The sequence below is a fragment of the Aotus nancymaae genome, unplaced genomic scaffold (genome assembly GCF_030222135.1).
Source record: "Aotus nancymaae isolate 86718 unplaced genomic scaffold, 86718_ANA_hifiasm-v0.15.2.pri h1tg000003l, whole genome shotgun sequence".
NCBI lineage: Eukaryota > Metazoa > Chordata > Mammalia > Primates > Aotidae > Aotus > Aotus nancymaae.
This window is the reverse complement of record NW_026988414.1, coordinates 26,082,043-26,097,695: the sequence shown is the minus strand read 5'-3', so window position 1 is coordinate 26,097,695 and position 15,653 is coordinate 26,082,043. Positions and strand designations below refer to the sequence as shown.

General features: G+C 38.8%; 1 protein-coding gene across 9 annotated transcripts in view; it reads left to right on the top strand.

The window, feature by feature from the left end:
* The window catches only part of FKTN (fukutin), a 204,427-nt gene that overhangs the window by 152,416 nt on the left and 36,358 nt on the right, over positions 1-15,653 (top strand). For all 9 annotated transcript variants that reach the window (XM_012439089.2, XM_012439090.2, XM_012439088.2 and 6 more), the window contains 2 exons: positions 1,089-1,273; positions 2,114-2,201. In XM_012439089.2, the coding sequence (XP_012294512.2) occupies positions 1,089-1,273; positions 2,114-2,201 (273 nt within the window). The remainder of the gene's footprint in view (positions 1-1,088; positions 1,274-2,113; positions 2,202-15,653) is intronic.

Genomic DNA, 15,653 nt, shown 5'->3' with positions numbered 1-15,653 from the left:
ATGAAATAAAACAAAACTCCCAAAGTCAATGACTATGGTAATATCTGAGTGGGACCTTCAAGAATAGGAAGGAATTGGTAAGTGGAGATGAGGAAGAAAGGATGCTTTAGGCTAAACAAATTATTGTATCTATTTAGTTGCTGAAGCAATATTTTGGCAAACATTTTATATTTCATGAACATTGAAGAATTCTGACTTTATGAATTATGAATTACAATAAGATTAATAGCTTCTTTTAAAAGAGATATATTCTTTCATGCCATGAGTTTTATGTCACCTCGTTAGAAAGAAGATATGGTCTACTTTAAGCACAAAATTGTCTGCCAGAGTATTTTGGGAATGGAGCAAAAAAAGCAGTATGTTTTCCAGTAGATCTTACTGCTAGTATTTGAGCAGATGCTTAGAACAAATGAAGTTTAAAAAAATAATTTACCAGAGATGGGATGAATTATTTTTAATCACAATTTAATTTGATTAAAACTTAAACTTAGTGCACTAAATTAAAGAACAAGCTTCAAATTCTTTCAGCTGTATGAAAATACGTTTTTTTATAATACAAATCTGCCTCCTTATGATCCATCATGTATCTTTGTATAGATTGCAGTTTATGAGCTGCACAGTGGGGCACAGGTGAATATGTTAGTTGGGGTTGAATTGTAGCCTTTGCTGTTACCAAAGGGCCTTTTCTCTAATTAATTTTCCCAGAGGACAAAGACACTATGTAGGAGTCCCTATCCCTGGAATGATTATACATTTGTTTTGGTTACTGGATTCAGCATTTAACTTCTAGAATGATATAGACACAAATTAAGAACTCACTAAATATTTCATATATCTATAAAGTATTCAGAAGTCCACAATTCACATTCTCCTCTGATCATAACTCTTTGTCAAATGGCATATGTTTCATGTGATTTGAAAAACTAACTCCCTACCCAAGCAGTGGTTTTATTAAATTCAAGTTAAATGTTTATATGGAAAATTCCATTTGTTGTGTTTTGCCAAATTGTTATTGCTATTAGGTTGGATTGTAATTTTTGTTCTTCTGACTCCATTCGTATATTAAAATGTTTAAATTTTATTTTCAGGTATATTACATTTTTTTGCCCACATGACCTAGTTTCCCAGGGGTATTCACTTCTACCTGTTCAACTACTGGCTTCAGGAATGAAGGAGGTGACCAGAACTTGGAAAATAGTTGGTGGAGTCACACATGCTAATAGCTATTACAAAAATGGTTGGATGGTCATGATAGCTATTGGATGGGCCCGAGGTAATATTAACAATATGTGTTCATAAATACCCTCTTATTGATATATTATTAATACCATTACTGAACAATTCTCTAGTTACATTAATAATATTTTAATAACAGACTTCTGGAAAGTAAAAACCTTGTTTCTATTGGCTAGTAAAGTTAATTCAAAACTAGTACTAGTCATAAGCCATTATTTTGAGCCTGTCTTATAATAGAAAATTTTTATGATTGGTTTAAGATCCCCAGAACCCAGAAAGATTTATAGTTAATTAAGATATAGTGCCACTGTAAATAAATAAGTTTACATAAGAAATTATGTGGTACATGTGAATAAAAAATATTGCTCTTTTCTGTGTGTTTTTTTTTTCTTTCAGAATTACTAGAAATAGTAAATATGATTGACTATGGGTTCATTATCACTGAACTTTGCATCACTTGCCTTTTTGTTTTGTATGTAGGAATTTAACAAATTTCTCTAACCTCCTTTTAACAATATACTGCACCTAAAACCAGTCATATCAGGAAAGGAAATGATAAACCAGAAGATTTTATTTTTCAGTTCTAAAATGAACCTCTAGCCATACCTTTGTGCCTCTCTAACCATACCTTTGTGCCTGAGGTCCCAATTTTAACCTTAATTACAGTACAATAGACGGTTGCCATGCTGGTGAAAGAGAAGAATTGCAGTTGTTTTAGTACCCTAAATATACGAGGCAACTTTCTTCTTCTTCCCAAGAATTATATTTTGGGAATCTTCTTGGAATTTTTTATCAGGTGATAGAATTATGGCTCCTTTTAAATATTTTTTTCAAGAAAATTTGGCTAACTATTTTTGTTTTGTTTTTGTATTTTTAGGTGCAGGTGGTGCCATTATAACAAATTTTGAGAGGTTGGTAAAAGGAGATTGGAAACCAGAAGGTGATGAATGGCTGAAGATGTCATAGTAAGTTGATATAAATTATACTGAGACCTAGATGTTTATCCTTAGATCTTACCAACTTTCTTTTTAAGAACATTTTGGGGACTTTAAATGTGGATGGAATATAGCTGAAAAAATAAATAGTAATAATGGGAAGAGAACTAGCAAATTTTATTCTTTTAAAAAGTCTGCTCTCTCAAATGTAGTTTAAAACATATGTTTTCCTTCTCTGTGGATTTCTCTCCTTAGAAAACAAAACCCAACAAAAACCTCTAGATTACAGTAAACTTGTGGGTAGAGTATATGTTTATGAAGTGAAAACTACATCGGAATAGACATCTCTGGATGGAAATGAATTAGTGATAGGCTCTTGGCATTTTCATTAATGACTATGACATCATCCAGATTTCAGTTTATATACATAGTTTTTATAGTAAAATGTCAAGTTTATGGGAACAAATCAATACATTATCATAAAGTCCTTTGAGTTGCTTTAAAAAATGACAGTTGCGCTTAATTACAGATAAAAATAAGAGAACAATTAGAGAAATAACCCATTGTGTGATGCAGACTGCCTTTTGCATCTATTTAAGAAAATCTGTTCTCCGAAGACACTGACTCAGTCTTATTTATTAATTTGTTTAAGAGACAGATTCTCTTTCTTGTCACCCAGGCTGGAGTGCAGTGGTGTAGTAAGAGCTCACTGCAGCCTACCTCTTGGGCTCAGGCGATCCTTCCACTTCAGCCTCTCACATATTAATGGTTGATACTACAGGTGTGTGCTATCATGCCCGGCTAATTTTTTTTTTTTTTTTTTTGAGACAGGGTCTTGTTCTGTCACCCAGGCTAGAGAATACAGTGGTGTGTTGGGCTTAAGTGACCCTTCCATCTCAGCCTCCTGAGTAGTTGGGACTACAGGCATCTACCACCATGTCCTGCTAATTTTTAAAATTTTTTGTAGAGACAGGGTCTCATCTCACTATGTTGCCTAGGCTGGTCTTGAACTTCTGGGCTCAAGCAGTCCTTGTACCTTGGCCTCCAAAAGTGCTGGGATTACAGATGTGAACCACCACACCCAGCCAGTATTTTTGTTTTGTAGAGATGGGGTCTTGCTATGTTGCCCAGGCTGGTCTTAATTTTTGCCTCAAGTGATCTTTCTTCCTTGGCCTCCCAAGGGGCAGGGATTACATAATGAGCCACTGTGCCTGGCTGGACTCAGTCTCTTTTTTTTTTTTTCTTTTTTTTGAGATGGAGTTTCGCTCTTGTCACCCAGGCTGGAGTGCAATGGCATGGTCTTGGCTCACTGCAGCCTCCACCTGCCAGATTCAAGCAGTTCTTCTGACTCAGCCTCCCGAGTAGCAGAGATTACAGGTGCCCGCCCCTACGCCTGGCTAATTTTTTTATTTTTAGTAGAGGTGGAGTTTCACCATGTTGGCCAGGCTGGTCTCAAACTTCTGACCTCAGGTGATCCACCCGCCTTGGCCTCCCATAGTGCTGGGATTGCAGTCATGAGCCACTGCGCCTGACCAAGACTCAGTCTTAAAAAAGTCACAGATATATTTCTGATACACTTAAAAATGAAGAAGAGAAATATAGTTACTGTTCTCATAATTCAAGAAGGAAAAGACTTAGAGACTGTTGGCTATAATAAGCAAGATGAGGAAAGACTTAATATAAAAATAAGCTCATTTTCTAATTTAAATTGGATTAAAAATAGATTATAAACGGATTAAAAATGAAGGCTGAGCCTGGGCAACATAGTGAAACCCCGTCTCTATTAAAAATACAAAAACTAGCTGGACATGATGGTACTTACCTATAATCCCAGGTACTTGAGAGACTGAGGCACAAGAATCACTTGAACCTGGGAGGCAGAGGTTGGTGTGAACTGAGATCACACCACTGCACTCCAGCCTGGGTGACAGAGCCAGACTCTTGTCTCAGAAAAAAAAAAAAAAAAAAGGAAGAAGGTTGTGAAAGGCAGTATGAGTGACGAAGTACATTTGCGTGAACTAACAAATTCCAGGATATTGGAAAGTATCCCTTTAAGCTTGAATGAAGTAGTTAGAAATAGAACAAAGGAGGCTTTGATTAAAGATAAGTTATAAATAAGATATTCATGATATTCAGGGGATATTTTTCTCATTTGGAGTATATGCCTTAAAACGCCTTCCATAAAACATTTTTTTTGGCTTTTATAGCTAAAATCAAATTATGTTTCTACTTTGTTCAAGACCTTGCATTGACTCCTCTAAATGGTCTATAAGGCCCTCCAAGGTGTGCCTTTCCTCCTTTCCAGATTGCTTTGATTTCATCTCTTGCTATTATCTCCCTTGCTCACTCTATGCTTGAGCAAGTAACGTATGTTCTGGTTTAACACTAGCTTTTATCACTACCTGGAGTGATTTTTCTTAGATGGCTAACTCCCTTATCTACTGTGCTCAAAGTATTTTCTCAATGTTTCCTTCTCCTGAGGACTACCTTGCTTAAAATTGCAACACCTCCTTCTTTACTTTTTTCTACAACATTTATCACCTTCTAACATGTTTTATAATTTACTTAATCATTATGTTTATTCCCCCTCCCCTTGGCTCTTCTTCCCACCCTTCAAAGAATATAAAATGCCAGGTATAGAGATTTCTGTCTTGTTTGAGTGCTCTTGTGTTCCAAGCACCTAGCACATAATAGATAAAACATACTAGATGACTGTATGAATTTTCAACAACTGGGTCAAGTGAGATTGATCATTGGTTCATTATGATGGTTTGTGTTTATGTATATAGTCATGTGTTGCTTAACAATGGGGATATGTTCAAAGAAATGTGTCATTTCATCATTGTATGAATGCTATCAAGTGCAGTTACACAAACCTACATGATATAGCCTACTACACACCTAGGCTATATGGTATAGCCTATTTCTCCTAGGCTACAAATCCTTACAACATGCTACTGTAGTGAATGTTGTAGGCAGTTTTAACGTAATGGTAGGTATTTGTATATCTAAACATATCTAAACAGAAAAGGTACGATAAAAATATGGTATGAAATATAAAAAATGGTACACCTATATAAGGTACTTACCAAGAATGAAGGGGGCAGGACTGGAAGTTGCTTTCTGTGAGGCATTGAGCAAGTAGTAAGTGAAGACCTAAGACATTACTGTATACTACTGTAGACTTTATAGATACTGTACACTTAGGCAATACTAAATTTATAGAAAAAATTTTTCTTTAATAATAAATTAACCTTAGCTTACTGTAACTTTTAAAAAAAATTCTCTTTACTTATTTTTAAAATTTTTTATTTTTACTTATTTTGGATACATAATAGTACATATTTATGGGGTACATGTGATATTTTGAACCAGGCATAAAATGTGTAATGACATCAAGATAAATGGGATATCCAACACATCAAGCATTTATCATTTCTTTGTATTAGGAACATTCTAATTCCACACTTGGTTTTTTTGAAACGTACGTTAAATTATTATTAACTGTAGTCTCCCTTTTGTGCTACCAAATACTAGATTTTATTCCTTCTAACTGTAATATTTTTACTTGATAAAATTTTTAAAAACTCTTTGAAGCTTTTGTAGTAACACTTAGCTTAAACACAAATGCATTATACAGTTGTACAAAAAATTTTCTTTCTTTGTATTCTTATTCTATAAGTGTTTTTCTATTTTTAAGATTTGTTGTTTTTTACTTTTTAAACTTTTTTTGTTAAAAATGAAGACACAAACACACACATTAGTCTAGGCCTACACAGGGTCAGGATCTTCAATATCATCATCTTCCACCTCCACATCTTGTCCCACTTAAAGGTCTTAGAGGCAGTAACACACATGGAGCTTTCATCTCTTATAATAACAATGCTGCCTTCTGGAATATTTCCTGAAGGATCTGACTGAGGCTGCTTTTTGGTTCACTTTTTTGAAAAAAAATAATAGAAAGAGGCTAGATGTAGTGACTCATTTCGGTAATCCTATCACTATGGGAGACTGAGGCAGGCAGGTCGCTTGAGCCCCAAAGTTTAAGACCAGCCTGGGCAACATGATGAAATCCTGTCTCTCCAAAAAATTACAAAAAACATGAGCTGGGTGTGGTGGCAATGTAGTCCCAGCTACTCGGGAGGCTGAGGTGGGAGGATGACTTGAGTCTGGGAGGTTACAGGGAGCTGTGATCAAGCCACTCTACTCTAGTCTGGGCTCTGAAGGTGAGACCCAGTCTCAAAAAAAAAAAAAGTACTGTATATAAACCAGTAATGTAGTTGCTTATGATCATTATCAAGTCTTATGTATTCAAAATAAACAAAGCTGGAGACATCATGTTGCCAGACTTCAAACTATACTGTAAGACTACAGTAATCAAAACAGCCTAGTGAAAAAACAGACTCACAGACCAGGGGAACAGAATAGAGAACACGGAAATAAAACCTGCACATCTACAACCATCTAGTCTTGGACAAAAGCAGCACAAGTCAGCAGTGGGAAAGGCACTATGGAGTCAATAAGTGGTGCTTGGATAACTGTTTAGCCATATGCAGAAGATTGAAAATGGACCCGTATCTCTTACCATATATGAAAATTAACTCAAGATAGATTAAAGATTTAAACGTAAGATCTCAAACTATAAAAATCCTCGAAGAAAACCTAGGAAATACCCTTTTTGACATAGGCTTTGGCAAATAATTTATAACTAAGTCCCCCAAAGCAGTTGCAACAAAACCAAAAATTGACAAATGGGAATTAATTAAAGAGCTTCTGCTCAGCAAAAGAAATGACCAACAGATACATCCTGAGAGGGAACTGAAAAAAAAAATTACCAAGAGTAGACAGGCTACAGAACAGGAGAAAATACTTACAAACTATGCTTCTAGCAAAGGTCTAATATCCAGAATCTACAGGGAACTTAACCAACAAACACCAAAAAATCCAATTAAAATTGGGAAAATAACATGAACAGACACTTCTCAAAAGAAAACATACAAGTGACCAACAAACATGACAAAGTGCTCAACATCACTAATCATGAGATAAATGCAAATCAAAACCACGATGAGATACCCTTTCACGTCAGAATGGCAGTTATTAAAAAGTCAAACAATAGAAGTTGGTGAGGCTGCAGAGGCAAAGGAACGCTTACACACTGTTGGTGGGAATGCAAGCTAATTCAGCCACTGTGGAAGGCAGTTGGGAGATTTCTCAAAGAACTTAAAATGGAACTACCATTCAACCAGAAATCCCACTACTGAATATATACCCAAAGGAAATTACGTCATTTTCTCAAAAAGACACATGTCCCTGTATGTTCATTGCAGCACTATTCACAATAGCAAGGACATGCAAGCAACCTAAGTGCCCACGAGCAGTGAATAGGATAAAGAATATGTGGTACATATACACCATGGAATATTATGCAGCCATCAAAAACGATGAGTTCGCGTCCTTTGTAGGGACTTGGATGAACCTGGAAACCATCATTCTCAGCAAACTGACACAAGAACACAAAATCAAACACCACATGTTCTCACTCATAGACTGGTGTTGAACAATGGGAACACACGAACACAGGGAGGGGAGCACTATACACTGGGGTCTGTTGGGGGGGAGTGGGGGGGGACAGCGGGGGGTGGGGAGTTGGGGAGAGATAGCATGGGGAGAAATGCCACATATAGGTGAAGGGGAGGAAGGCAGCAAATCACACTGCCACGTATGCACCTATGCAACAATCTTGCATGTTTTTCACACGTACCCCAAAACCTAAAATGCAATAAAAATAAATAAAGAATATGTGGTACATATACACCATGGAATACTGTGCAAGTATAAAAAAGAACAAATCATGTCCTTTGTAGCAACATGGACGGAGCTAGAGGCCATTATCCTAAGTGTCATAACAACAAGAACAGAAAACCAAGTACAGCATGTTCTCACAAGTGGGAGCTTAACACTGAGCATACATGACCATAAAGATGGGAACAATAGACAGTGGGGATTACTAGATGGGGGAGAGAGGAAGACGGGCATGGGCTGAACAACCGTTGACAAGTTGGGAACTATGCTTATTGCCTGAGTGATGAGATCATTGGAACCCTAGGCCTCAGCATCATGCAATTTACCCTTGTAACAAACCTGTGCATGTATCCTTTAGTCTATAATAAAAGTTAAATATATAGTATTATATACTGTACATAATTGTATATGCTAGATTTGTATATGGCTAGCAGTGCAGTAGAATTGTTAACACCAACATCGCCACAAACACATAACTAATGGATTATGCTTCAGTGTTACAGCTGCTACATTATTAGTTAATAGGGTTTTTTGCTCTATTACAATCTTATGCAACCACCTTCATATATGCCATCCCTCACTGATCCAAACATTGTTATGCAGCATGTGACTGTGTGTCTGTGTGTGTGTCTGTAAAAGTTCACATATCTACCATCAAATACTTTTGCATTCTTATGACATTTTTTCATGTATCCATTCAGTGCATATTTGTTGAATGCTTACTATAGGTAAGAAACTTGGTAGAGCACAATATACTCCAAAGTAAAGTCTTTGGAATAGTGTATGAAATCAGTGTTAATGGAAGTAAGTGAAATTGAAATTGGCTTTTTTTTGAGACAGGGTCTCTCTGTCACCTAGGCTCAAGTGCAGTGGTGCTGTTGTTACGCTTCACTGGAGCCTTGACTTCCCAGGTTTAAGCAGTCCTCCCCAGTAGCTGGGACCACAGGCGCATGCCACCATGCCTGGCTAATTTGAAAAGTTTTTTTTTTTTTAAATAGGTGGGGTCTCCCTATGTTGTCCAGGCTGTGAAATTGAAACTGGAATCCTAAGCTGTTTTTTGAGCCAGGTGCCGTATGCCAGGTGTAGGTACTTTAAAAAATACGTGCTATCACTAAGCCTCACAACAAACCTGAGAGGTAGGTATTATTTTCTAGTTCACAGGTTAGAAAACCAAGGCTTAGAGAAGTTAAAAGATTTGCTTAGGCTAGGCACAGTGGCTCATGCCTGTAATCCCAGCACTTGGGGAGGCTGAAGTGGGCAGATCACTTGAGGCCAGGAGTTTGAGAGCAGCCTGGCCAACATGGTGAAACCTTGTCTCTACTAAAAATACAAAAATGCATGAAATCTATTTCTGGCCTCTCTATTCTATTTCACTGATCTAAAAGCCCATCCTAATGCCAATACATACTTTTGATTACTGTAACCTTACAGTAGTGAGAATCTCCCAGTTTTATATTTTCATTTGTTTTTTAAATTGCTTTGGCTATTCTAGGTTCTTTGCATTTGCATACAGATTTTGAAATCAGCTTATAAATTTCTATAAAAAGTCAACTGCAGTTTTATTGTGATTGCACTTTATCTAGATATCACTTTGGGAAAAAGTGAGATATTAGTCATGTAAAAACTTATATATGAGCATTGTATATATCTTAATTTTATCTAGGTTTTAAAAAATACTTTGTAGTTTTCAGTATAGAGGCTTTGTGTGTCTTGTTAAATTTATTCATAAGTATTTTACTTATTTTGACATAAATGGAATTAAAAAATTTATCTCCCAATTGCTACTAATATACAGGAATATAATTTACTTATATATACTTTAACTTTGTATTACTTATTAGTTCTAGCAGTTTTTGTAGCTTCTTTTAAGATTTGTATTAATATTGTGTGCAAAGCATGAAGAGACAGTTTTATTTCTTCTCTTTATGCTTTTCTCCCCCTACCCCTTTTTTTGCTTTCTTGGAATGGCTAGCAGTGGCACATTATTGAATAGAAGTGAGAGCAGACAAGGCCTTGTCAGATAAGGCCTTGTCTTGTTCTGTTGATCACTAATAGTCAAAGACATACTCTATATAATTTTAATGCATTTAAATTTGTTAGGATTTGTTTTACAGCCCAGCATATGGTTTATCTTGGTGAATATACTATGTGCACTTGAAAAGAATGTATATTCTGCAGGTCAGCGTGATTGATGGTGTTGTCCATATCATCTGTGTTCTCTCCTGATCTTTTTTCTTTAGTTTAGTTCTATCAGAGAGGAATACTAAAATCTTCAACTATGATTCTGAAATTGTCTATTTTTAAAATTTTGTTTCATGTATTTTAAAGCATTCATATTTATGATATATCTTTTTGATGAATTGATTCTTTTATTGTTATGAAATATCCTTTATCTCTGTGATATTCTTTGCTTTGAAGCTTTGAAACCTTCTTGTGCTTACTATTTACATAGTATAGTAAGTCCTCACTGACCATTGTTTGTAGTTTCTTGGAAACTGCCAATTTAAGTGAAACTATACTGTATGCAATAGGAGGTCAATTCTTACATATATCAACTAACCTATTCTAAAATTGGTTTCGTTATACTGTGCATTGTTTAAAGTTGCAATTACTAAGAACCTATCAATGATATTAATTGAGGACTTAGTTGTATATCTTTTATCCAGCATGTAGTTGGATCTTGCTTTTTTTTTTGAAATGGAGTCTTGCTCTGTCGCCCAGGCTGGAATGCAGTGGCACCGTCTCGGCTTACTGCAACCTCCGCCTCCTGGGTTCAAGCGATTCTCCTCCCTCAGCCTCCCTAGAAGCTGGGATTACAGGCATGCACCACCATGCCCAGCTAATTTTTGTATTTTTAGTAGAGATGGGGTTTCACCATGTTGGCCAGGCTGGTCTTGAACTCCTGACTTCAGGTGATCCACCTGCCTCAGACTCCCAAAGTGCTGGGATTACAGGTGTGAGCCACCGCACCTGGCTTGAATCTTACATTTACTATGTTTCTTTTGTGGTGTCACATTTCCTTGTTTTTTCATATTTTGTGTGTCCCAGCATTTATATCTGCACATCTGGTGGAACAATCACCTATTCCAAACTTTACAGAGTGGTTTTCGTAGGGAAGGCTTTCATCTGTGTGTACCAATTGGGCAGGTATTGGTGGTTCTTGTTCTGAGTTGGCACACTGATGTAGTTTCTGTGCACCTTCTTTAACTATAATCAATGTCAATGATGACTTTGGGTATCTAAGTGCTTAAGCTTTAAGAGTTTGTGGCACCAGTACTGGCAGCATGAGTTGTTAGGATCCTCAGTTGCAAGGACTTTTGGGCTTCTCCAGTTCTTGTTTTCCCAACAATGGGAGGGACCCTAGTTGAGGGGATCCTTCTCGGCGTCTGGTCTGACATGGCTCGCAGGCCCACCAGGATTCACCAGGTTGCCCAGGCTGGTCTCAAACTCCTGGGCTCAAGTGATCCACCCTCTTCAACCTCCCAAAGTGCTGGAATTACAAGCATGAGCCACCACGCCCAGCCCTTAGGTATTCTTTAAACGCCAGTATGTGGAATTGTTTCTTAATTTTTTTTTCATATTGCTTACTGCTGCCAGTTCATTTAAAAAAATCTAATTCTGCCAAAAACAAAGTCAAGTCGTCCTCTCTCCCCACAGTAACTCTTTTAGCATGTTTTCCTTATTTTCCTTCTTCACCCCCAAGTTTTAAGCCACAGCTGTGCTGGGCTGCCGGGTGCATGCTTGGATTGGCTGAGGAGCCAATGTGCTGAGCTCAGAGTCTATTGAAACTATTGTAGCACTTGGGACTTGGGCTGCATATTTACTCTGTGAGGTCTGAGTAGATGCAGATTGGCCACAAAACTAGGGTCTTTGATGCTGAGGTGTACTGCAGCAGCTTGTTCCTAGGGGGAAAGGGTGTAGCTGTGACTCTGATCTTGGGGACAGGGCACAGAATTGGCATATCTGGAGAAGAAGGAGTGCTCCAGAGGCCTGAGCCCCAGGGAGCAAGAGTCCCAGAGTCAAGAGTTTACACCAGAAACTCAGGCTCTGGGGCATGAGGCTCTGTGCAGTGGGGACTTGACCCTGGGCTGGTAGTACATGGCAGAGGACCAAGTTTTGTGAGGCCAGGTGCAGCAACAACAGTTACCCAGTAATGGTGGAGCACAGCAGTGTCATGGGCCCTGGAGGACAGGAAGTAGCATAATGACAACTCTACTTTCTGAGGAGGTGGGATGCCTCAGCAGGTTAGACTCTGGGGACTAGTCTAGTTGTATAGAAGTAGGGTGTTGGATCTGTTCTACCTGGAAGACAGGGTGGTTCAGCTCAACCAATGCTCCATTTCCCTGGGAGGTGGGATGTCATGTCAGCTCAGGTGCTGCTTTGGTTCAGGTGCCAGAGGTGTGACTGGTCTGCTTGGCCAAAGCCCTTATTTCTCAGAAGGTGAAGTGCTGCATTAGCTTAGACCCTGAGGATTAGGATGCAGAAGCAACTGGGATGCAGAGGATGGAGTGGCTCCATAGCAGCTTGAGCCCAGGGGTAGGGCACTGTAGCAGATAGGCTTGAGGATGGCAGGTCACCAGACAGGTATGGTGTAGTGACAACAAAACCTCAGGGAGGGAAGGGTATAGTAGCTATTTGCCTGCAGAGCAGGATGCTCTCCCAGAGTGGCTCTGCTTTCAAGATGGTGTAGCACAGTAGCAAGTAGGGCTACAGAAGATGAGGGAGGTGTAGGATTCTTCCTTGTGGTGAGCACAGCCATATGGACTCTGGGCAGTTCTCTCAGCTGGTCTCAGTACCTGTGGAGGACTGCAGAAATACACAGTGGTGCAGACCGTGGATAAGAGTTGTTGGGGTTCTGTTTTTTACCATTTTGTGGAAGGGAGAAGTCCCTCCTGGTTTCAAGCTGAACCTGTCAGGGGAAGTAGTGGTGGAGACAAGATCTTTTCTTGCCGTCACTCTATGGCCATACTGGGTTTAAGTGCTGCTAAAAGTTGCTTCTACTCCTTTGTTGTATTCTGGTACTCTCCTTTAGTAATTTTCATCAAAATGTACTTGTTATTCATTGTTTGTTTTGGCGGGGGGGGGGCGGAGAGCGGGGGCAGTGCTAGGAACTTGTAGTTGGTCATCTTGCCAACATCACTGTATTTTCTTGTTTCTTATGCTTTTGATGTCAAGAAGAATCCATTGCCAAATCTAAAGTCATGAAGATTTTATCCTGTGTTTTAAGAGTTATCTTATATTTAGCTCATAGATCCATTTGAGTTAATTTTTTTTTTTGAGATAAGGTCTCATTCTGTTGCCCAGGCCGAATGCAGTGGCCCTGTCACAGCTCACTGCAGCCTCAACCTCCTAGCCTCAAGCAATCCACCCATCTCAGCCTCCTCAGTAGCTGGGACTACAGGCATACATTGCCATACCCAGGTAATTTTTTATTTTTTGTAGAGATGGAGTCTTACTACGTCACCTAGGCAGTCTCAAACTGCTGAATGCAAGCGATCCTTCTGCCTTGGCCTCCAAAGTGCTGGGATTATAGGTGTGAGCCACTGTGCCTGACCTGAGTTAATTTTTATATAGCATATGAATAGGGGTTCACCTTCATTCTTTTGTATGTGGATATACAGTTGTCCCAGCACCATTTATTGAATTCTTTTCTCATTGAATAGACTTGGCACCCTACTAGAAAATCAATTGAGCATAGATGTATGGGTTTACTTCTAGACTGTCTGTTCTATTCCGTTATCTATGTGTTTATCATTGTGCTACTACCATACCATTTTGATTACTATAGCTTTTTAGTTAAGTCCCAAAATTGGGCAGTGTGTCTCTTACTTGGTCCTTTTTTTTTTTCAAGATTGTTTTGGCCATTCAGGGTCCCTGGCAATTTCGTGTGAATTTGAGGCTTCCATAAAAATCCTAGGTATTTTTTTCCATTTTAAAAAAAAGGAAGCAAACAACAAAAACAGTGTTAGAATTTTGATAGAGATAACATTGACCCCGTAGATCACTTTGGGAATTATTGCTGTCTTATAATAATATTAAGTGTTCCTTTTTTTATTTTTTTAGACAGAATCTCACTCTGCCCCCCAGGCTGGAGTGCAGTGGAGTGATTTCAGCTCCCTGCAACTTCTACCTCCTGGGTTCAAGTGATTCTCCTGCCTCAGCTTCCCAAGTAGCTGGGATTACAGGCATGCGCCACCACGCCTGGCTAATTTTTGTTTTTAGTAGAGACAGGGTTTTACCATGTTGGCCAGGTTGGTCTCAAACTTTTGACCTCAAGTGATTTGCCCACCTTGGACTCTCAAAATGTTGGGATTATGGGCATGAGCCACTCTACCTGGCCAGTTTTAAGTCTTCCAATTTATGAACATGGGATATCTTTCCATTTAATTAGGTCTTTTTAAACTTTTTATTTATTTATTTTTTTGAGATGAAGTCTCATTCTGTCACCTAGGCTGGAGTGCAGTGGTACAATCTTGGCTCAATGCAACCTCCACCTCCTGGGTTCAAGTGATTCTCCTGCCTCAGCCTCCTAGGTAGTTGACATTACGGGCGCACGCCACCACGCCCAGCTAATTTTTGCATTTTTTGTAGAGACCAGGTTTCACCAGGTTGCCCAGACTGGTCTCAAATTCCTGGGCTCAAGCGATCAACCCTCAGCCTCCCAAAGTGCCGGAATTATAAGCATGAGTCACCATGCCTGGCCCTTAGGTATTCTTTAAATGCTAGCACATGGAGTTTTTTTTATTTTTTTATTTTTTTTATTGCATTTTAGGTTTTGGGGTACATTTGAAAAACATGCAAGGTTGTTGCATAGGTGCATACGTGGCAGTATGATTTGCTGCCTCCCTCCCCTTCACCCATATCTGGCATTTCTCCCCATGCTATCCCTCCCCAACTCCCCACCCCCCAGCTATACCCCCTCCCCCCAACAGACCCCCGTGTATAGTGCTCCCCTCCCTGTGTCCATGTGTTCTCCTTGTTCAACACCTGCCTATGAGTGAGAACATGTGGTGTTTGATTTTGTGTTCTTGTGTCAGTTTGCTGAGAATGATGTTTTCCAGGTTCATCCATGTCCCTACGAAGGATGTGAACTCCTCGTTTTTAATGGCTGCATAATATTCCATGGTATATATGTGCCACATTTTTCCTGTCCAGTCTATCATCGATGGGCATTTGGGCTGGTTCCAGGTCTTTGCTATTGTAAACTGTGCTGCAATGAACATTCGTGTGCATGTGTCCTTATAGTAGAACAATTTATAATCCTTTGGATATATGCCCAGTAATGGGATTGCTGGGTCAAATGGAATTTCTATTTCTAGGTCCTTGAGGAATCGCCACACTGTTTTCCACAGTGGCTGAACTAATTTACACTCCCACCAACAGTGTAAAAGTGTTCCTGTTTCTCCACATCCTCTCCAGCATCTGTTTTCTCCAGATTTTTTAATGATCGCCATTCTAACTGGCATGAGATGGTATCTCAATGTAGTTTTGATTTGCATTTCTCTAATGACCAGTGATGATGAGCATTTTTTCATATGTTTGTTGGCCTCATGTATGTCTTCTTTTGTAAAGTATCTGTTCATATCCTTCGCCCATTTTTGAATGGGCTTGTTTGTTTTTTTCTTGTAAATCTTTTTTAGTTCATTCTAAATTCTGGATATCAGCCCTTTGTCAGAC